Source organism: Mustela nigripes, chromosome 4 (genome assembly GCF_022355385.1).
Source record: "Mustela nigripes isolate SB6536 chromosome 4, MUSNIG.SB6536, whole genome shotgun sequence".
In the NCBI taxonomy this organism is placed as follows: Eukaryota; Metazoa; Chordata; class Mammalia; order Carnivora; family Mustelidae; genus Mustela; species Mustela nigripes.
Genome location: NC_081560.1, coordinates 167,651,036 through 167,673,677, shown reverse-complemented (window position 1 = coordinate 167,673,677; position 22,642 = coordinate 167,651,036). Strand labels below are relative to the sequence as shown.

Here is a 22,642-nt window from a genome sequence, read left to right as displayed (position 1 = left end):
GCTCAGTCAGTTAAGCATCTGCCTTCAGCTCAGCTCATGACCTCAGGGTCCTGGGATCTAGCCCCACATTGGGCTCTCTGCTCAGTGGGGAACCTGCTTCTTCCTCTCCCTCTGTCCCCCCTTCTGCTTGTGCTCTCTCACATGTGTCCTTCTCTCTCTCAAATAAGTAAATAAAAACCTTTAAAAAGAACAGAGAAAGAGAGAAAACTGGTTTGGTATTTTTCCCTTCTTGAAGCCCCTGGGGTCAGTAAAGAGAAAGAAGGTGGGGGATTCTGTCTGCTGGAGGAGGTACACATCTCAGTGGGAGGCAGTGACCAGCAGGGCCCCCAGAATGGTAGTGCTGGGCCACTGGAGTGCACCAGCTCAGTGGTCCTTGCCAGCTCTTGGAAGGGACAGCACTGCCAAGCCAAACTGGTCCAGAGGAGTGGGGATGGCAAGGTAGTGGGTTCTGCAAAGTACATCTTGAGAGAGAGAAGGGAGGGAGTGAACTGGCAATATTTGTCTCAGGGAAGAGAAGGCGAGCGGGTTGAGACTGTGGCCTTCAGGAATCTCCAGCACTGTCACTTGAGAAGAGGAGAAGACCTGCTCTGTCTGACCTCAGAGACTCGCTGATTAGGAGAAACAGGGAAACAGATCTTACTCAGAAGTAAGGAGTAACTTGCCAACAACTAGGACTCCTCAGTTGGTAATGCACTGTCCATCTCTGTCAGCAGAGACCGCAGGCCATCATCAGTTATGAAGGAGCAAGTCCCTTCAGGGGCTGAAACTGTGGCTCCATCTTTGGGGCTGAGAAGTCCCCTCAGTAATGAGGAAGTAGTAGAGCAGCCTGTGGGGTTTTAACAAAGAAGTGTCCTAGAGTGCTGGGGAGCTGAGGAGCTGGTCCTTATTGATGGCTGAAAGTTTATCCCAGATAGATTGGTCTCAGTCTTACTGGGGATCTGAGAATGCCAAGGGATGTTCATTATAACTGCCAAGGCTGTTGCTGGCATATTCTGCTCCTTACATGAATTAGAATAAGATGTACCTCTCTGCAAGATGATGGCACCTTGGTGACATTTAGGATACCACTTGGGGCCTCATCTTGATGGACATGGCCAAGGCACATAACTGGACAAGTGCATCTGAGCTGGATTCATCCTTACCATACTCTGGCCAGGTGTTCTTGAGCAGTACACCATCTGTGCAACCATACACAGCAGCCCTGATAACCATTATTGAAGGCTTAACATTTATTTGCCAGGCTTTCCCCCTACCCCAAACACTTTACCTTCATTAAGTCATTTAATCTTCATAGTAGTCCTATGAGGAAGGCATTGTTATCCCCGTATAGATAGCTAAGGCACAGAGCAGGGAAGTGTTCAGGAGCCTGGAAGCTGAGTCCTAATCACTGAGGATTCACAGAACAAGAAGCAAGTTAATCATAAAAAGCTTATTTGGGGGGCGCCTGGGTGGCTCAGTTGGTTGAGTGTCTGACTCTTGGTTTTGGCTCAGATCGTGATGTTGGGAGTCATGGGATCTGCCCAGTGGCAGGCTCCACACTCAGCAGGGAGTCTGCTTGGGAGCTTGGGATCCTCTCTCTCCCTCTGCCCCTCCCTCTGCTCACATGCTGTCTCTCCTGCACTCACTCTCTCACTCATAAATGGATAAATCTTTTTTAAGAAAGAAAAGAATGCTGCTTTGGTAGAGGGCCCTTGTGGGAGGAAGGGAAAAGCAATTGCTTTTTTCTTTGTCAAAGGCAGAAATACCCACTCTGCTCAGATGGAGGAAAGACAGAAAACTCATCTGGCGGCAGAAAGGCGAAAAAGAGCACGCTCAGCTTTGATGGCTCCTAGGAGGCCTGGCCCAAGTAGCAACTGATTTTCCTTTTTAATTGCTGGGCAGTGTGAGGTGGCAAATCCAGTTTGGGGCCTGACATGAGGTTCATGAGTAGGTGCCACCTGGGTGTGGTGCAGAGGGAAAAGGCCACAGCTACGCAGGGCCCCTGACCTAGGCAAGAAATGCCCCCAAGTGTGGAACAAGGTGGCAAGTGTTCAAACTTGCTGTCCCAGCACTGCCCACCCCCCAGTTCCCATCTGTTCCCTCTTCCCTTCCCTGTCCAGGCCCTGTTCACCCACAGATGCCCTTCCTAAGCTTGTTCAGGAAAGCTTTCCCCAGATTCCATTTCACACCTTCATATATATATGATAGCTTATTTTCCACACCATACATTTTAGCACTTAATTAGCTGGAATGAAGCTTGTTACTACATACTATCTATAGATAGTATTTTAAGATTTATTTTTAATGTACTTATTTATTAGAGAGGGAGAAGCACAAGCAGGGGAGGGGAGCATCAGGCAGAGGGAGAAACAGCCTTCCTGATGAGCAAGGGGCCCGATGTGGAACTCCATCTCAAGGCCCCAGGATCCCAGAAGCATGAGCTGAGCTGAAGGTAGATGCCCAACCAACTGAGCCACCCAGGCGTCCCTATAAACAGTATTTTAAATAAACTAACTTCTCAGCTAATGAGGATTCCTCAAAATCTCTTGGGAAGAACCAGCTGGTACCCAGCAGATTTCCCATAAAGGGTGGTATTTATGTAGATCTTGTCACCTGTCCCAAGTCTAGCTCTTAGCTGTGCCTACTCTGAAACCTCATCTCCACAATTTTCCAAGTGGTTTGGACCTGGACCATTGAGTCACCTCAAGAAACTCCCAGAAGTGAGTGTGCAAATTAGAATGCTAGTTTTTAAATTTGGAACACTTGTGACCATCACCATCATGCAGACTGGATGGTATCTGGTCCCCGCATCCTGCGGGAACCACGTGGGAATCCAAAGATCCAGGCAGCTCATGCTTGGCTAAGAAGGACAGGGAGAGGGTTGTCTAATAGCACGGGGCTCTCTTGACTTTTATGGCCCTCTCATCAGTGGAGAAATACCTGCCAGGTAGACCAGTACTCCAGTCAGCCTGGCTGTGTGGGTCTCCAACGCCAGTGTCTCAGGGACCCTGTTGACCTGATAGGATGTCTCCATTTCCTCTTGCATAATTTAGCGATTTTTATTCTGCTTACTTAATTTGTTTAGTGCTTTATAAGCATTAGCTCCCAGCTACACAGAGTTTCATTTGCATAACTTAACCACTCACAGTTTCAGGGTTGGAGGCGCAGCTGTAGGGGTAAACGCTACATGCAAGTTAAAAGGATTTGGTGGGGTGGCCTGGATGGGTCAACAGTGAGCCAAGCACAGAACAAAGAAAAATGGTCCCTAATCACCACAGATGCTTGGGGAAGTGGAAGACCCCACACTGACCCCTTACAGTGGTGTCTGTGCCAGCATGGGCGGGAAGTAGTAGTAATAAGGCACCGCTTGCCTTGGCTGCCTCGGCTCAGCTTGGTCGCCCACATGGCCTCTCTGGATTTAAATGTGATCTCTGTCCAGGCCCCTTGTGGCTCATCTTCAGTCAGCGACTGTCCCCGGGTGCCACCGCGCCAATGAGGTGTGATCCGTGTGGTCTCTGGAGCAGGGTGGGCTTGGGTTGAGTCCTTTCCCCCCTGCTCAACTGATGGGTATTCTTGGTACTTGGGCAAGTGATTTGACTCCTTCGAGCCCAAGATTTCTCACTGGTAAAGAGGGGATGACCACTCACAGGACACCTGTAGAAGGCACTGAGCTCCATGCCAGGCACAGACCTCTATGCGCTCTTCAAGACGGTCAAGTTCATTTGAGGATCCACATTCTTTGCCAAATTGGGTCCCCAGCCTTCCCCTTAGGGCCACTGACGAATGGCCAAAGAACAAGGCTGTAGGGACCCAGACTGTCCCAGAGTCCTCAAAGGAAAGAGCTCATCATCTCTTTGCTGCCCTCACTGTGGTTTGGTCACAGCTGAGGACAAAGCTGCTGTCCCCACCTTTCCGCCAACTGGGGGAGGGAAAGTCAAGTTTGAGGCTTGGTCTGAACAGGCAAAGCTTCCAGAGAGAAAAGAAGAGTTAGGTTTTCTAGGAGCGGAAGAGGGTTGTTTGGGGCTGCCTAAGAGGTCTGTAGGCCCTCTGCAGCAGTTTGGGACCTGTGATATTTTCTCATCGAAAGCGTATTCCCCTTCTATCCGAGTGGGGTGGAGTGTCCCAACCCGTGACATCAGCAGAATGGAAGCACCTGGAAGGTGACATCACTGTTGCCCACGGCAACACCTCACCTCCACCTTAAGGTAGACCAGGAGGAATAAGACCCATCCCAACTGTAAGACCCATGTTGAAAGGAGGGAGCACGGAAGGCGTGACATCCACAGGTGTGTTTCTCAGGGGCTGGGCAAGGGGAAGAGGGAGGGGCTGCAGGGCAGAGGTCTCGGCTGGAAACTGGTTGGTGGTAGGTCTCTGGGCCTCCACTAGGCCTTACCCCAAGGGAATAGAGCTCATCACTGAGGGCTGCAATCTTGTTGAGTTCTCTCAGCTGTGACTGGCAAAGAGCATGACCCCTTATAGTAGCTTCTGGCAGCTTCCGTGGTCCTGGGTTTCCCTTCTACAGCCTGAATCTGGTAGGGAACAGTGGGAGGTAGGGATCCGTGATAGGGCACTCGGAAAAGTGGCTTTCCCTGCTCCTCCATCCTCACCGCCAAAGGGAAGTGGGAAACAAGCTTGCCCACATCCTCGCTACAGGGCCTGACTTCAGAGAGAGCCTTCATTCATTGCATGAGTATTTGTTGTGCACCGAAAATGTGCAAAGCAGTGACCACGCTCAGGATTCACTGGCTTCGTGGAGCTTTATAATCAACGATAAGCAGTGACCACGCTCAGGATTCACTGGCTTCGTGGAGCTTTATAATCAACAATACGCAGAGAGGAGAGGAGAGGAGTGTCGGGTATGTGCTGCCCCAAGAGTTGGTGCCAGCTGGGAACAGAAGCAACGTCTCACAGCTCACCCCTCACCTCACATGCCTCATAGAATTTCAAGTTGGCCTAAACTAAAGCCATGGGACCCCTTCCTCCCTAGCAGTTCATAAAGCGGTTTGGAGGTGGTTGAGATACACTCAGGGTTTGTGGAGTGCTGTGAGAGAGGACGGGCGTGAGTGTCACCTGTGTTCTGTCCAAGAACAGAATCCCACAGGCTGAGTGCCAGAGGTGAGACGACAACAGGCAGACGGCCTACTCAGGCCCCCTCCTGCTGTGACTATGGTATTAGCAGTTGGGCTCAGTTTCTCCGCCTCTTAAATGGGCATAGGAGCAGCCAGTACCAGAGAATATGCAGGGCACTTTAAGATCCTCTGCTCAGCAGGGAGCCTGCTTCCTCCTCTCTCTCTCTGCCTGCCTCTCTGCCTACTTGTAATCTCTCTGTCAAATAAATAAATAAAAATCTTAAAAAAAAAAAAAAAAAAAAAACTTTTAAAAAAAAAAAAAAAAAAATCCTCAGATGGAAGAGTCCTGGAAGAAATACAAAGCCCAGAGTTTTCAAATGACTCATTCGCAGGTGGATGACATAGTGGTGCGCTTGCTGCCTGGGAGGAGGGCTCAGCTTTGCAGCCATTCTGGGCTGCTCCTACTTTCTCCCCCAGGGCATTTCCCTGAAGTGGGTACACAAGAGTCTCCTCCTAACCTGCGCCAGACCGTACAGAGGGCGTTGTCATAATTCTAGTTGCTTGTTGGTACAAAAGCATGTGCTCGTAACAAAATGTTCTCCTGGGAGCCTGTTTCAATAGCCTTCTTGGTAGTAGTCAGGGGACCCGCCTGAAGTTCATGAAAAGGTCCTTTGTCTGCTAGACTTTGTTCCAGAGTCAGTAAAAGGGCAGGACTGCTGAAGAGCCAGGACCATGGGGAGCTGGGGCTGGGGGGGAAAAGAACAGAGGATGCCTAGGCCCGACCCCTGCTTGCCGCCCCAAAACTGCCACTGATGCCTCCCAGCAAAAGGTACTGTCCAGAGTCAGAAGGGCCCTGCCTCCTTTTCCCAGCACACTGTCCTTTCAGTTGAAAAGCCATCTCCGACATCTCAGGTCACACACCCAGAATCTCTGGGTGGGAGGGGCCTTGAAAGCTCGTTGAGTCTGATTCCCTGCCTCATGCCCAGATTTCACTTAAACCATCACCTGCCTTGCTCCAAAGGGTACAGGAAAGCCCATCCGTAATATTTCACGGATAATCAGGCACTGAGCAGCACAGCATGATGGGAAAATCAGAGGCTTGAAAGTCCTGAGTTCGAATCCCAACACTGATAATGACTCTATGCCTTAGTTTCTTTATCTGTAAAATGCAGATAGTTCCTCTTTCTGAGGTTTATTGTGCAGGTGAGACCTGTAAAGTATTTCACACAATGCCTAAATCTCTGTAAATGTCCCGCATTGGCTGCTGTTTTTTAAACTCTCCCATGGGGCATCCGGGCCACAGGGCTGGTCTGTTCTTTTCCAGAAAGGGAGACCTACTTGCCACTCCACCAAGGGTTGCTTCTCTGCTTCTTTTCCTGAGTTTGCTTCAGATTCTGTATCCTGCACTTATCTTATATTTCTGTAAGACTCTCAAGCAAGGAAGTGGCCGTCAAGGGGAGAGGCATCTGGGGGTCAGATAAACTTGGGCCAGGGTTCATTCCTGGGCTGTTTTCTTGGTAAACACGGGTAGTGAGTCAGCCTGTAGTTAGCAGAAGGCCATCTTGACCTGAAGGGGCCAAGGTCTGTCTCCAGGCTGCATCTGGAAGGGTTCTTGCTCCCATTCCCCAAGGCCCTTACCATTGTTAGCACTTTGCTTTTCTGATGGCAGAGCGGCTCCCAGAAAGAAAAGCCTTAGAAGTGACTTCATCAGAGATCTCTCACTACACCCCCATTTCAAAAGCAGCACGTTTTTCTTTTCCCCAGTCTTGACTTCATTCACTCAGCGAGCATCAAGGAACCCCTGCACCTTGAATGCCAGGCATCAGGGACCCACTGTGGATTCTCCAGCCAGGTCCTCCAAAGACCTGGAGGATCATCAGTGTTAATACTGCCAGACCGGGAGTGCAGAGCAAACTAGAAGCTTCCCAGGTGCTGAGCTTCCTACTCTCCCTCTGTGGCAGCTCCTGGGGCCTTTTGAAGAAACAGGGAGGTGGGGGAGACAACCAGGCCAAGTCCCCAGGCTTCTGGAGTGCTGCAGGGATGTCGGTCACCCCCATCTCCCCAGAGGAGTCCCTAAGATGCAGGATTTAACAAAGGGGAGACCTGGCTTCATCACCCATAGTGAGACAGATAACCGTGTCCTTTACGGAGCACGACTGTGTCTGGGACCACTGTGCCCAGAAGGAGGTAGTGTGGTCACCCCAAGCAAGAGACTTGGGATTCCGACCCAGGCCCTCTGACTGTGGAGTCTGGTCTCTTCACTGTACACTAAGCCTCTGCAAAGTGTTAAGCTCTTCTGAGCTGAAGATCTTGGCCTGTTTCTTTCTGGGTGGGCTTAAGGCAGAGCATGTCCCTGTGAACCTGGCGGTGTCAGGGCCTGCTTGCTGCCTGCCGCAGCCCGACCAGCTCGCCCCTGTCATTGGTTCAGGGGGCCCTGCTGCGCGCCAGGCACCGCCTCAGGCAGAAGCCAGGGCAGAGCGCGGGCATCATCCCATCCCTGCGGCCGGCTGTGGTCATCGTCGTCATTTTGTCCAAGTCACAGGGAAAAGGCCTCTGCAGTCCTGGACGATTCCAGGGGTAACTTTGCCAGCCGCTCTCGAACGTAGAGTCGAGGCCAATTCGCCCTGACTGATGTGCCCTGCAGCGGGCGGGCAGGCCGACTCCGGTCCCGCTGCTCCCCCCAGGTTCCTGCAGCAGAGAGGCCCCCACAAGCTCTGAGCGGTTCACAGCTGGCTTGGCCTCCTTCTTCCCTTTGTTTCTCTTGCTGCTCTCCTTTATTAAGATGAAAGGGGTTTTAGATCTTTGCAGGCGCAGAGTGTGTGTGTGTGTGTGTGTGTGTGTAAAACACAGGAGGCTGAGAGCTCTTCCTTTCCTCTTCCCCACCCCGTCTCCCCCACCCCCATCTCTCTGTCCCCCTGCCCTGCTGGGGCACAGGCATTGTGTCCTGTACCATCCAAATCCCAGGGGACCAGGGTGGGCAAACAGTCTGGGATTTCAAGCTGGGATTGTGGGGGCCAGAATCCCTCAAGCTGGGTGTGAGTAAGACGGGGCAGGATGGGGAGGGGGGAGAACTGTGGGAAAGTCCTGGGGGGCCCTTGCCTCCCCGGAGAGGCCGGGCTGTCTTTGTGAGCTGGTCCGTCTTTGTTCTCCTCCAAGGATCACAAGGAAGGTGGCGCCCAGCAGCCTGTTTCATTTGCATTCCATCCATCCCCAGCTCCGCTGTGAGAGGGGAAGCAGGCCGGCCAAGGGAGGGCTTTGTCTCCACTTTGTTTTCCTTTGTACTGTTTCCTGCACAGCCCCCTGGAAGACCCTCCCCACTCCCCACTGAGCCTGCGTACTTGCTGTTATCTGGAGCCTGCTTTCTGTCCCCGCAGCCTGGGAGCCTAAATGTGGCTCCTCTGGAGCACTCACTGCCCTCCTGGGACGCAGGGGGTGTAGAGAACGCAGGGTGGAGGCAGAGAAGGGGCCCCACGGGTCTGGGAGCCTCCGCATCCCTGCCTGAGGTGGGTGTTCGTGTTCCCTCCTCGCCAGCACTCTTGTGGGCAAGATGGGGCCCAGAGGCGCAGGTCAAGTCTGAGAAACACTAGCTGAAGCCAAGCCAACATCTGATGGTGTGTGAGGGCTGCTTCACTGTGGGAATTCGTTACCTCTGGGTTTCCACTGTGAACACGCCCCTGTGATTTCAGGTCCAGAAATGTGAGATGGGAATCCGGGGGTCAAGGGAGATGATGGGGTGCACCCTGGCTGTGAGAAACGCATCCTTCCTGAGAATGGAGGACGTGTGCGGTGCTACTTTTGAGAGCGGGTGTCTCCGAGTGCAGGATGTGAGCACCCTGGTGGGTCCCCAGGATGGCACACATCCCTGGTGCCCTGAGCAGGCAGGCCTGCCTTGGGTCTCTGCCAGGCGTTTTGGGGAAAGTCAGGACAAGCCCTTCCAACTCCAGAAGTCAGGGGTTACAACCAGAGCTCAGGGGCTCGCTCTGATAGGATGGCAGGGTCTGGAGCTGCGGGCCTAGCATGGCCTCTCGCTTCTCTGCTCTTTTTGTGTGAGACTCGGAGTGAATGCTCCGCCTCTTGGCTCCATGGACCCCTGCCTGTGAAACTGCTGCTGCTCTGGTGAGCTGAGCTACCCAACGGGGAGGGCAAGCACGGTGGGGTCCCTGTTCTGGGACACCTCCAGAGATGCCCTCTGCACAGGGCACCAGGCTTCCCCACACTCAGAAGGGCTTAATACGTAGGCCGTCTGCTTGTTCATGAAGCCCTTTCAAGAAAGAAGGATTCGTCTCAGGAATTGGGGAGTGAAGAGGGATCAGGAAGGCTCTTAGAGGCAGTTTCCGAGATAGGCTTGCCGTGAGGACCATCAGGTAGGGTTTGGGTCGTGCGGTGTGGACACAGTACAGGGAATTGGGTGCAGTATAGGAAACATTCAGGGGACAGTCAGTCGGAAGTGGCCAGGGCAGGTGGGAAGGAACTGAGGTGGGGCCAGGCCTTGAACCTCAGTCTTAAAGCTCTGACCCGTGTCACATGGAAACTGGAACCCAATGAGATGAAGAGAGACCTCCAGGGACGAGGAGGCCACCGGCGTGGCTGGGAGTGAGGGAGGGCTCAGAGGAAGTGATTCCAGAGGCCTCTGCCAGCCAGGCTAGGGAGCCCCCCGCTTCGGTGCAGAGCAAACCTCAGAGGTGGCGGGGGCGTGGGGGTGGGGAAGGAGGCTGTGCTCCGAGACTGCGTTCGTCTCTGAAGGCTGCTTTAACAAAATACCACAAACTAACTGGGTGGTGAAACAGAAAACAAACCTCTCAAAGGGTTCTGGAGGCCTGAAATCTGTGGTCAAGTTACCCGCAGGGCCATGCGGCCTCCGAATGCTCCGAGGGTGGATACTTCTTGCCCCGTCCCAGTGGCTCCAGGCCTTCTGGGCCCTAGCACAGCTTCGCCTCCGCCTCTGCCTCTGGTCTCGATGACCTTCTCCTCTCTGTTTGCTCCTTTTCTGTTCTCTTTATAAGGACCCTTGTCACTGGACTTAAGATTCCACCTGGGGAATGCAGGCGGGGCTCAGCTCAAGGTCCTTAATTTAATTACTTAAAAGACCCTTCCTTCCAAGAAAGGTCACATTCACAGGGTCTGGGTGTTAGCCTGTAGACCTAGCTTTTTGAGGGTCACCATTCAACCCATCACAGCAGCTGTTGGATTCCAGGTGTGCTGGGGAGAACAGGCGAGAGAAATCTGGATGTGGACCCAGACAAAAGGCGGCCAGGAGAGCCCCTTCCTGTCTCAGGGGCCTATAAGCTCCCTAGCTTGAGATACCAGGCCTCCATCTGTCTGTCCCAGAACACTGTGATTTCCCAGGACGTGCCTTGGGGACATCAGGCTGCACGGCTGGATGGGAGGACACCATGTCCTTCCTGGGAGATGGATGGCTTCCGTGCCTTCTCCATCTGTGTATGAGCTGCTGATGGAAGAGCGGGAACAGGAAGGATGTGGGCTCTCCCACCCCCATCAGCGGAGTCCAGGCCCCTGACCTTCCTGCACTTGGGCTGACCAGCTCCATGACCCCAGACTAGAGGGTGGGTTGGCATCCTGGTGACTTTGGAAACCCCTCCCTTTCTGAAAGTGGGCCTTGAGGAAACTTAGTGCTTTAGCCGGTGTGACTGGGCACCCTCTGAGTCTGGCTAGTGAGGCCATGGAGCCATGACCGCAGAGATCACCTTGGCAAGAAGGCCGTTCCTCTCACAGCATAAACTTGGCCATGGGCTCTCCTCCACTGGGCATGGTGGGCAGGGTGGGATAAGGGGTTGTCTCTGCTCTCTCCCCCACCCCGATCAGGGTCCAGTCTTCACCACTGCTTCTTCTGAGCCCAGTGTGGGATCTCCCCTGGGCTAGGGAGGAGCATTCGGGGTCCAGTTGTCCAGTCGTGGGGACCAAAGACCTTAGACAGTAACAGCGGTGCTCTGTAATGCATACGCATTAGGCTACAGTCTCTGTTTTCTTCTAATCCCTGGAGAGGCTGGGAGAAAGCCTTTGTGTAAATCCCTAGCCCAGGCCTGGCCCACAGCCAGCCCTCATAAATGCCGGTCATGATTACCTTGGGGGTGGCTGCTGGGATGACTGGGAGATGCTGGAATTCTGTCAGGACTGGGTTTGAGGAGAAGGGTCGAGCCGGGGGCGGGGCTATTTCAGGGAGTTCTTGTCACAGAGGAAATAGTAGGAGGTGGTATTGCTGAGAGGGAAGAGTGAGGAGAGTACCAGGGTCAAGGGCAGCCTTGAGGATGCTTACTAGGGGGTGGGGAGTGCCAATGGACAGGAGAAGGGAGGCACAGAGAGGGGGCCGGGGACCAAGGCCCGCAGGCCTTAAGTGGCCTACTGACATATTTTATTTGGCTTCCAAGGTTTTCAAAGAATTTTTGAAATAGCACCGACCTTGTAAAATTGAGGGATGTTGATAAAATTCAGATTTCTGGCTTCTCTTGGAAAAAGAAAAAGAAAAAGAAATCACAACGCATGCGACGTGGTGGCTCGTCCCTTCAGATAACGCGTGTGGGACCAGCTGATCCCGGGCCCATCACTTGGGTCTCTCGCATGCGTGGCCCTGCCCGTTTACTACGCCCCATCCCCTCCCCCACACTTGGTCTCACAGCTCTGCCTTCAGGAAGCATGGCTGAAAGGAGGGAAGGGAAGGAGCCCAGTGTCCTGTAAGTGGCAGGTTGGAGGAAGGTGAGCCTGGCTGGAGGCCAAGATGGAGGTTCTGCAGGGGTGGGGGTGGGGTGGACGGCGATGGGGGTGGCGGTAAGGACACGGAGGAGAAGACACACGGGGGGCCCAGAACCTCGGCCTTCAATCCATTTCTCAATTACGCTTTGTTGGTCCTCTTCCTTCCTCTTTCCTCACTTCCTTTTTTTTTTTTTTTTTTTTTTTTTTTTTTTTGCCTGCCCTCCCTCTCCTACCCAGACCTGAAGCCACAGGACCCAGACCCTCCCCAGTGCTGCTCAGCCCTTCTTCTGTCCCCACCCCCAACGGGGCTGCAGGCAGAGAGGAACCTCAGCAAGAGATCCCCTTGCTAGGGCCTGGGCCAGTCTCCGAGGCCATTCTGCTCTCCTGCGGGGGACCCCTGTCCTGGAAGGGTGGGGGCCATCTATGCTGAGTCTGTTTGCACCCCTACCCACCCCCATCCCTGAGTAAGGTGAAGAGGAAGGAGTCTGTAGGGACATGTCACTCCCACAGCGACCATCTCCTCCCTAACACGTGAGAAGTCAGCTCTGACTGGTGTACTGGGAGCCTGACAAATTGGGCAGCCTGGTGCCTGGGAGGAGACAGGAGGACATTCAGCTTTTGGAACTTGCTGGAACTCTTAACTAGGAAGTTAGGGACTGGTAGGCAGAGAAACACAAGGAAAGAGCAGGAAGGTGGCCTGACCTATAAGGGTTCTGAGAAGGGCAAGGGAGGCCTGAGCCAAGGGGCAGCCTCCCGGAAGACGGCCCCCTGAGCCAGCCCTGAATGAAGGTGCCACTGGGCTGGGCAGGGAAGCTGACACTGGTGTGCAGCGTGGGCTCCTCTAGGAAGAGGCATGGGAGCAGGGATCAGACAGGCCAGACCGCAGGAGGAGAGCCTCACTAGGGCTGCAGACAGACTGCTGGCTCATGGGGCTCAAACTCCACCTCCAAGGCTCAAGGTCAAACTCTGTTCAACCTGTCCTTTCTTATAGTCCTGTTTCCTCGGGGCACAGCCAACCCCAATGAGCTGGGTGGTCGCCCCTCCTGACTCTGATGCCTGGTAGGTGGAAGGGAGTGGAAGGGTGGAGGGAGTGCAGAGGGAGGGGGACAGGCCCACTGCAGACAGGAAACCTTTGAAGCCACACAGTGGACCTGGCCGACCTTCAGTCTCTTCACAAGATAGGATGTTGCAGCTGCCTAACTCGTGCTCTAAGAATCAACGACAGAATACTCGCCGAGGGCTTAGCTTTGGACATTGATCTGTTCACGGGCACACGAGCACCTGCCTCCCCTTCTCTGCTGTCTGTCTGTCCAGAAATTCCTGGGAGGGCCTGTCTGCCTGGACCACTTCGACCCCACCCTCCTGTTCAGGCTCATCTCCTCATTAAGTCTCTCTAGTTTCATCTGTAAAATGGGGCTTAGATGAGTACAACACTAAATTCTGACTTCCTTCAATGTGTGGCTTTATTGCCCCCAGACAGAACCCACCTCGCCAAGGACTGGGGACTCCAGCATAAGACCAGGCGCACAGTAGGGGTGCAGCCCGAACTTACTGACTGCTCATCTCCTTTGGCCCCTTCTTCTTCAGAGGGTGCAGAGCCTAAGCAGTGGGAAGGGACCCAAGGAACCCCCCAGGGCCTGGGCTGCAGGTGGCTTCCCCTGCCATCAACCCAACTCCTTTATTCCAAAATTATAAGGAAACAACCTCAGCTGTTCCTTTCAGCTCCGAAGATGATGCTAAGGCCGGGGCGGAGCCAGGGCGGGGCCAGGGTGCCTGGGTGGTTGTAATTAGCAGAGCTAATTGCATATGACAGCTGCAGACTTGGGCTGCTGGGACACCTCAAGAACCAGGAACCGCATCCTCCTCCTCCCTGGAGGCCTGCCAGGCTTGGGCAGGACTGGTTCTCAGACTTGAGCAGGCACTGGAACCACCCAAAGGGCTCAGGACAACATAGGTGCTGGACCCCAGCCCTGGAATTTTGGATCAGCAGGACTGGGATTGCACCTGAGCATTTGCTTCTCTCATGAGGTCCCACGTGGTGCTGCTGACTGGGGACCACATCTGGAGAACCACTGTCCCAGGGGACTGCTGGCTGCTGAGAAATGGGTCCTGGGCGCCCCTGCTGCTGAGGCCACAGCCAGCCAGCCCTGGGTGGGGGTAGGTGGGTGATGGGTCGGGAGTGTGGATGAACACAGGCTCTCCCCTCTTCGGGTTTGCTATAGGAATTCTGTCTCGAAGGAAGGGGCTACGTGGATTGGAGCCAAAGGCTCACACAGCCACATCTCCCCAGCCAGTGAACACAGGGAAGGTCCACAGACAAAGAGGGGCCCCCAAAGAACAGAAATGAGACTCTCTCTGCATTCTTGTCCCCTGCTGCTCGTGCGCCATTAACATTCCCAGCCTGTTCAATCCTGTGACATCCTTGGTGGCTCTCTGCCTCCACGTATGGATAGTGCTGTTCTTCCTGCCTGGGATCATGTTGGGCTGCTGTGCTGCGTGAGCCCTGTGGCATCCAGCATGTTCCTTGCACGCAGTAGGTGCTCTGGAAACACAGCACCGTGGAAAGAACTTGGGGTTTCCAGCTGGAAACAGAACAGACTGAATCTCAACGCACCTGTGCCTTTTCTAGTCGTGTGGCTAGAAAATGGCTTTTTGTTTCTTGGACTTGGTTTACCCACCTGTGAAGCAGGGATAACACCCACTTCGGTTATAGGGGGTCACTGTGTACCCAGGACGTCCTAGTGAAGGCTTGGTCAATGGAGGCATATCTCTATTAGACAACTCCGCGTGGCATTCATTGGACCAAGCTCTGATTGGGGTGCTGGGAGGCTGTGGGGGATGCAGGAGGGACAGAGCCCAGGGAACAGAGAGGCCATCTGGGGCTTCTTCCCCAGTCTGAGGCTTCTGGCCAGGCGCAGAATAAAGGTCAGAGAAAACCACTGGCTGGCCTGACCACCTGCAGCCCTCTGGCCCAGCCCCTGCTGCCTCGTGACTCTGGCTCTTTGCCAGGCTAAGTTTAGCTGTGACCTGCATGGGCCACCACGCTCTGTGGACAGGGGCGGGGGTGGAGAGGAACTCAGCAGGTTTCCTGCCGGCTTCCTGGCAAGCAGACAGACAAAGCCCTCCGAGTGACCCAAGTTCATTTTTAAGCTGAACCCAACTGGGTGTTTCAGGCCACACGTATGGGGCAGCTTCAGTAGGGGTAAGAGCCTTGGGCCAAGGCAGAGGTGGACAATTTTGAAATTGGGGAACGGGGTCCTTGGGAAAGGGGTGTGTGTTTGTGTGTGTGTACATGCATATGTATCCATGGTTTGAGGAGAGGCTCCCAGGTACCAGTCTGTCCCCATGATCTCCAATAAAAGTCACACCACTCTGGTTCCTTCACATTCTTCTGGCCCCGTGGCCCCCAGGGCAGTGTTCCCTGTGGCTTGGTTTGGGGAGGGGAAGTAGAGGTTCCAACTTGGTCCGATCTAGTGATCAATGAGCGGCCTCATCCCATTCCCCATCCACAGGCAGAGCCTGCTTGTCCAGATTTTAAAGGAGCAAAAAGACACCTGGGAGTTCATCTGATCCCTGGGAGGGAGTTGTTGGTTCGAGTAAGAAGTGAGTCAGAGCTCCACCTCCAGGAGGATCCAAGGCTCCAAAGGCCTCTCCCCTGTGCTGGGGGGCAGGGTGGGCAGAGTGGTGTGCCAAGGGACAGCTACACTAGAGGAGCATTTTGTGCTTTCAAAGCACTTTTGAGCGTGCTTTCCTCCACACCCCCGGGACTTGGCAGGGCTGGTGTGCTTAGCAGGTGAGAAGATAGAGGCCTGGGGAGGCCTGGGGGGAAGGAGCCAATATGGAAGGGCATCTGCTCCCAGCACCTGAGATGGATTCTCGCCCGTAACTCTTGCCTTCCTAGGAAGGAGGGTCTGCTGATAGCTCTGTCTCTGAGGGAAAGCCCTGGAGCCCTGGAGAAGCAAGACCCCTTGGCAAGGAGCAGAGTCAGGTTTCAAACCCAGGCCTGTCTGCTTCTAGAGCCCAGGCTCCTCCTGCTTTGTCAGCCCAGCCCATGTCCCTTGTGCTCTGTGCTCTGGTGTGTGTATTCATAACCCTACTCCTGTCCGTGTTACTGCTTGCATCCTGCCAGAGCCCCTTGTGGGGGCATCTGCGTGCTTCCTCAAGAACCCCTACCAGCAGGGTCACTGCGTTTCCCTGTCCCATCACAGACACCCTTTCATGAGAAAACTCACACAGGGGCAGGCATTTTGCCAAGGGCTTTATATGCATGATCTTGTTGAAGCTTTACAACCTCAGGGATGATTATGCCCATTTCACAGATGAAGAGACTGAGGGCCTAAGAAGTTGAGTGATCTGTCCAAGGTCACATGGCTAGTAAGTGCCCGTGCTGACTTCTAGCCCTGTCTTGTCTACTCCAGAATCCATCCTTGTAACCCCTAGCATACAGAGTCAATGGCCCCACTTGGTTTGGGGATTTGAATGTCACCTCTCCCAGTGTAAGGAGGCCATTAGAGCCCTTGAACAAGGAACGAGGGTGCCCACAGGTAGCCCTGTGGAAGCTGGTGGGGAAAGAGGAGGAAGACTTCTGGTCTTAAGGCTTGACGATGGCTCCACTCCTCACTGGCTGGCCTCCTACCCTGAGCTGGCGTGGAGGCTGGTCAGGGGCTGCCCAGGCCTGGGACTGTGACTTGTCGGGGTCTACTGGGCCCAAAGGGGGCTGCCTATAGTACAGGGGCCCTCAAGGGCCTCAGAACCTCCAAATTCTCTCCCGACTGACTTCTGTCTGGTGCTGTGCTTAGCCCTACGTGCCTTGATCTTAAAACCCTGATCCACATTGAGAAGCCAGCCTCGCGGCTTTGGCTCGGACCACCCTGGCAAAACTTTCCATTGAGGTTTCCCTTGTGTGGAAACCAGGGCTGACCTGTTTCTGCAATTATCTAGCAAGCCGCTCCTCGTCATAGGGAAGAAAAGCTGGCTAGCTTCCCCCTGGACTTTTTCCTCACCCCACACCCCTTCCGGCCTGACTTCCTACACTTTCTCCTGCCCTCTGTCTCCTCCTCAAGTTCACCTCCGAGGCTTGAATGTGTGTGCATGCTGAATTCTGCTGCCGGTGGACCCGCTTTTGGTTCCTGCTTGTGAGTCCAGCCGTGTACGGGATGGAATCACATCTAAGCAGCAGGTTCTACCTACGGGTGGCAACTCAGGTCACGTACATCCTGGCTCTGCTGGCTAGAACCTGCAGACGTGTTTCACCTGATGCCATGTCCCTGTTCCTTGGCACCATTAGGGTAAGAACCAGAAAAAATGGTTTTAAGGGTGTAAATTCAAGGTTAGGGAATGGGGCTCAAGCAGAGTGGAGAAGCTCCTATCAGCATGCTTTGGCTTACAGGGGGTCGGGGGCCCTCTGTGTTCTCTGTGGTCCCACAATGTCATTTGGCCGTCTGCTGTCCTCACTGAAGTCCTAGGCAGAAAGGGGGCTGGGCAAGTATGGGAAAGGCCCCTGTTTTTCCCCAAGGTTCCTGCTTGGGAGAGGAGAGGGTATAATGTAAGGCCTACCCTGTAAGACTGTGGCTGTCAGATGTTAATGTGGATGGTATCAAAATGCAGCTTCTGGTTCCATTGGTTTGGGATGGGGCCAAGGTTCTGTGTATCTAACTCCCATGATTGTAAGGGGTTAGCCCTTCCCTTGAGATCATTTGAGAGTTAAAAAATCCATTTGTCCTGGAGGAATGGAGTGTCTCCCTTCACAATTAAGAAGTCAGATTTAATGTTTAGACAACTCAGGAAAGGAAACTCAGTGACTCGGTCACTCTGGTTTTCTCCAAGATTGCCCTGGGGAGAGACCCAGAAGAAGGCCGGGAGGTCAGTGTCTGAAATTGGACTGAGATCTTACAAATCCAAAGGAGAGGTTTACAGTAGGAGAAGACAAGGGCCCCAAACTGCTTCAGAAACATATGCTGTTCAGTGAACCCATGTTTTGTACTATTGACTGTGCCACAACACATTCTGCGTGGGTCACCACGTCCTTCAGTACTGTGACCCTTGGGGGTACGATGGCTTTCCTCTCCTCCAGTGAGGAAACTGGGTCTCCGAGAGGTGTGCTCACGTGCCCAGGGGCGCACAGCTGATCAGTGACAAGGCTGGCCTTGGGACTCCACCTTCTTGTTCTTAACCACAAGGACTTCACTGGGGAGAGGTGGGTTGAAGTATAGGAAAACAACTCAAACTGACTTAAAGCGAAAACATTATTGATTTACATGACTTTAAAACTCCAGAAGCAGGGGCACCTGGGCGGCTCAGTGGGTTAAGCCTCTGCCTTCGGCTCAGGTCATGAGCTGAGTCCTGGGATGGAGCCCCACATCGGGCACTCTGCTCAGCCGGGGGCCTGCTCCCCCCTCCCCACCTTCCCCTCTGCCTGCCTCTCTGCCTACTTGTGATCTCTGTCTGTCAAATAAATAAATAAAATCTTTAAAACTCGAAGCAATGGCTTTAGGCATAGCTGGGTCCAGGGAAATTGCTTTTGTCTGTTGGCATCTTTCTCAAGCAAACCCCCCTTTGAGGTATAGAGAGTCGTCCCCCCCACATCCAAGCCATGATCCTGTTCCCTGGCAAACCAAGTCTTTCTCCCCATCAGTCCTAGGAAATCCCACTTCTGTGTCCCTCCCATTGGCCGGAGGGAGGTCCTGTGCTTCTGGCTGAATCCACACTGTGGAGGCGGAGGTGTGGAGTGGCTTGGGCCTGGGCTATATGTTCACCCCTGGATCTGGGGGTGGGGTTATCCCCACCCAAGCCATAGGACATGGGCCAGAGAAGGGTTGGCTCCTGGGGAAAGTGCATCGCTGCTTCCAGAAGGGGGAAGGACTGGGCAGACAGAAACAGGACAGCCTCTGCGAGTCACTCAGCCAGGATTGCTAGTGTGCAAGGACTTTGCAGTTCTTTCTTCCAAGGCTATGCTGCAGCACAGGGGGTGGGGACTGTGGGCCAGGCAGGAGAACCGTGTGACCTTCATCCACTGGGTGGGACAGATCGACCCATGGGACAGAGGTTGGTGTGAGGGTCCGGGGAGGAAGCGTTGTCCACGGAAGCTGGGTGTGACCATTGATCCTGATCCATGTCTCTGTATAGCAGGAAAGTTCCAGCCATGGCCTTGGGGCTCTTCCGGGTGTGTCTGGTGGTGGTGACAGCCATCATCAACCATCCACTGCTGTTCCCGCGGGAGAACGCCACGGTTCCCGAGAGCGAGGAGGAGATCATCCTCAAGATGCAGGCGCACCAGGAGAAGCTGCAGCTGGAGCAGCTCCGCCTGGAGGAGGAGGCAGCCCGGCTGGCGGCGGAGGAGGAGGCCCTGGAGCGGCTGGCGGAGGAGGGCCAGCAGCAGAACGAGACCCGCACGGCCTGGGACCTGTGGAGCACCCTCTGCATGATCCTCTTCCTGGTGATCGAGGTGTGGCGGCAGGACCACCAGGACGGGCCTTCTCCGGAGTGCCCAGTCGGGGACGAGGACGAACTGCCCGGCCTGGAGGGCGCCCAGCTGAGGGGCCTCACCCTGCCCAGCAAGGCCGCACTCGAGCGCTTCTCCGAGCGCTGCATTCGGGGCGCCACAGCCGACGCGGCCCGCACGCGGGAGTTCGTGGAAGGCTTCGTGGATGACTTGCTGGAGGCCCTGCGCAGCCTCTGCAACCGGGACACGGACATGGAGGTGGAGGACTTCATCGGCGTGGACAGCATGTACGAGAACTGGCAGGTGGACAAGCCGCTGCTCTGCCATCTCTTTGTGCCCTTCGTGCCGCCTGAGCCCTACCACTTCCGCCCAGAGCTCTGCTGCGCCCGCCGCCCCGTGCCCTTGGGCCGCCAGGGCTACGGCCGGATCGAGGTGGTGCGGGCCACGGAGGATGCGCGGGGCTGCGTCTGCGGCAAGACCACGCTGGGGGAGGACATGCTGTGTCTCCTCCACGGCAGGAACGGCCCGGCGCGGCCCGGCAGCGAGCTGGAGACCCTGCTGTGCGCTGGAGGCTCCCCGTACCTGGACACACTGCGGGTCATGACGTGGTTCCAGACGGCGCTCACCAGAGCCTGGCACCGCATTGCCCACAAGTATGAGTTTGACCTGGCCTTCAGTCAGCTGGACTCCCCAGGCTCCCTCAAGATCAGGTTCCGCTCGGGGAAGTTCATGCCCTTCAACCTGATTCCTGTGATCCAGTGCGACGACTCGGACCTGTACTTCGTCTCCCACCTTCCCAGGGAGCCGTCCGGGGAGACCCCTGCATCCAGCACCGACTGGCTCCTGTCCTTTGCCGTCTACGAGCGACACTTCCTCCGGATGACCTCAAAGGCGCTGCCCGAGGGGGCCTGCCACCTCAGCTGCTTGCAGATTGCCTCCTTCCTGCTGTCCAAGCAGAGCCGCCTGACCGGCCCCAGCGGCCTGAGCAGCTACCACCTGAAGACCGCCTTGCTGCACCTCCTGCTGTCCCGGCGGCCGGCCGACTGGAAGGCCAGCCAGTTGGACGCTCGCCTGCACGAGCTGCTCCGCTTCCTGGAGAAGAGCCTGCTGGAGAAGAAACTCTATCACTTCTTCATCGGCAACCGCAAGGCACCCGAGGGCATGGGACTCCCTGAGGCCATTCGCAGGGCTGAGCCTCTCAACCTCTTCCTGCCCTTCGTCCTGCAGCGGAGTCTCTACCGGAAGACGGTGGACTCCTTCTACGAGATGCTCAAGAACGCGCCGGTGCTTATTAGCGAGTACTCCCTCCATATCCCCGCGGACCATGCCAGCCTACCCCACAAAGCTGTTGTCTTGTAGGGCGGACAGGACCCGGGGGGCCAGGACGCAGGGCGCCCCATGGGCCCACACCTCTGGGAGCACCTGCAGGCCCCGTCCCCGGAGAACGGCGGGCTTCGTAGCGCGCCACGGCTCAGCCCACCGGGGAAGCCAGGCCCCACGGCATGGAGGAGACAGGATTCCAAGCTGGCCGAGCTGGTTTGCTTTCATGCCACTGGGGCCTGCTGGTGAGATGGTTGTCTGGGTTGGGTTGATCCTTTGCGTCTTACTTTTGGATCACCACAAACGGCCAAGAGGATGACGAAATCCTCTCTGGACGCCAAGCTGAAGACAACGTAAACATCAATTCGGGTGTCATTTTTGACGTCCCGGGTCCAGGCTTGACTTAAATATCAACAGGGGATCTGCAGGAATGCCGGCGGGGGTGCATGTGAAGACCCTGCAGCCTGTCCCCAGTAATGGCTTGACCCCAGGCATCGCAGCCAAGGCACCAACAGGGACAGTTGTGGGAATTTGCCACCTTCTATCCACAGCCTGCACTACTAGGGTCCAAATGCGGCTACCGTTTTTTAAACTATTTGGAGAAAAGACCTAGAAGAGATTCAGGGCCCCAAGGGGCCAATGTCTGTTGCCCAAAAGTGGATACTTGGTGGCAGAGAGAAGTTTCCGTCGGCCGCTTTTCCAGCTACATGTCTCACTCAGGGTAAACTCCCTTCCCCTACCCCTTCCCACAGTGTGCTGTGCCCTGAGCACCGTAGTGGGGACAAGCTCCACAGCTGGTCTCTGGCCATGCCTGTGCTGAGGGAGGGCAGGTACTGAAGGCGGAAGATGCAGGAGACACAGGGTGACGGGGGCGCAGGGTAGAACGTGTCCCCAGGGTGCTGGGGTCTGCCTCTGGTGCCCAGTTCGGAGAAGACGGCAGAGCTGAGGAGTGAGGGAGGGATGCCATAACCTGGAGTGCTCCTCAGCGGCGGCGTCACAGTCCTAGAGCCAAGCATGCCTGGAGGCAAGAGGAGACCTAGCTCCATCTGTTGCTCCCAAGACCTGTTCACTCCAGGGGGCACCCTCGTGGCACAGAACCTCCCGTTTCTGGATGGGTCTTGCTGGCCACACAGATGAGCAAGACCCGAAGAGGCTCAGCTGTCTGGGGACACACAGGGACAACAGTGCCGCCCCAGCCCCCAACCCCAAAGAGATCACCTCGGCATTGCTGGGGGCTGCGGTCACGGGACAGGCGCCAGAGCCTGCAGTGGGACCTGGCCCATTTCCGGGCGTGGGTAGGGGGGTTGGGAAGCCACTTCTCAACTTGTGGCTTTGCTGTCCCTTCGGGAATTCCTCCCATGGTACTGCCTCACTGACCCAGCAAGCCAAGGGAGAGGCAAGAATGAGTGCACCTGGGTTTCCCTCCAGGGTTTAAGCTGGCCAGGCCTTTGAGCAGAATACCCTGTTCCATGGGGTATCGGGCTCACCACGAGCTGCAGAGGATCCTGTCCCTCATCCAGGGGTGCTCTCACCTGGCCCCAAGGATTTTGGAAGATGGACCATGTGCCCGACAGGGTTCACTTGCAGCAGGAGGCTCAGCTATGATGGGGCACTGAGGCCGTAGGAACCCTTTGGTGTGAGCTGGAGTCAGACCGCGCAGACTTGGGTTTTCGTCTCCCCAGCGCTGGGAAGGATCATACCCGTATGGCCCCCAGCAATAGCCCCAAGCCCCCTGTTCAGTTGTGATTTGTTTCCAGGATCGGGGTGAATGTCCGTATTTATTACTGCCCATGCCTTGCCTGCCCTCACCCCCTTATCCTTATGTTGTTGTGCTTGGAGGAGACCCCACAGGCGGACACCAGACTCCAGAAGCTGAGACCAAGTGTGAACCTCCCTCGGCCTCCCCTTGGCTTCCAGGAGAAAGTTCACTGAAAATTGACCTCCTGGCCTCTTGTTTATCCAGAGATGACAACTCAGCAGGACAGCTGCTTGCAGATCGCCTCCTTCCTGCTGGATCTTCTATGCACCAAAGCTGCTTCTGAAGCACAAAGCAGCAGAACTCTCGGTGTTTCGTGCTGCCTTATTTATATTGAAGGAAGAATTAAATTCTTGCAAGGAGTAGAAA

The 22,642-nt window shown here is 55.1% G+C and overlaps 1 protein-coding gene across 4 annotated transcripts in view; it reads left to right on the top strand.

The window, feature by feature from the left end:
• ITPRIP (inositol 1,4,5-trisphosphate receptor interacting protein) overlaps window positions 1–22,642 on the top strand; it is a 25,198-nt gene extending 2,556 nt beyond the window's left edge. For 2 of the 4 annotated variants that reach the window (XM_059398519.1, XM_059398516.1), the window contains exon 2: window positions 18,882–22,642. In XM_059398519.1, coding sequence (XP_059254502.1) covers window positions 18,898–20,556 — 1,659 coding nt within the window. In that variant the 5' untranslated portion in view covers window positions 18,882–18,897 and the 3' untranslated portion in view covers window positions 20,557–22,642. The remainder of the gene's footprint in view (window positions 1–18,881) is intronic. The other 2 variants (XM_059398518.1, XM_059398517.1) reach the window with 1 other exon arrangement.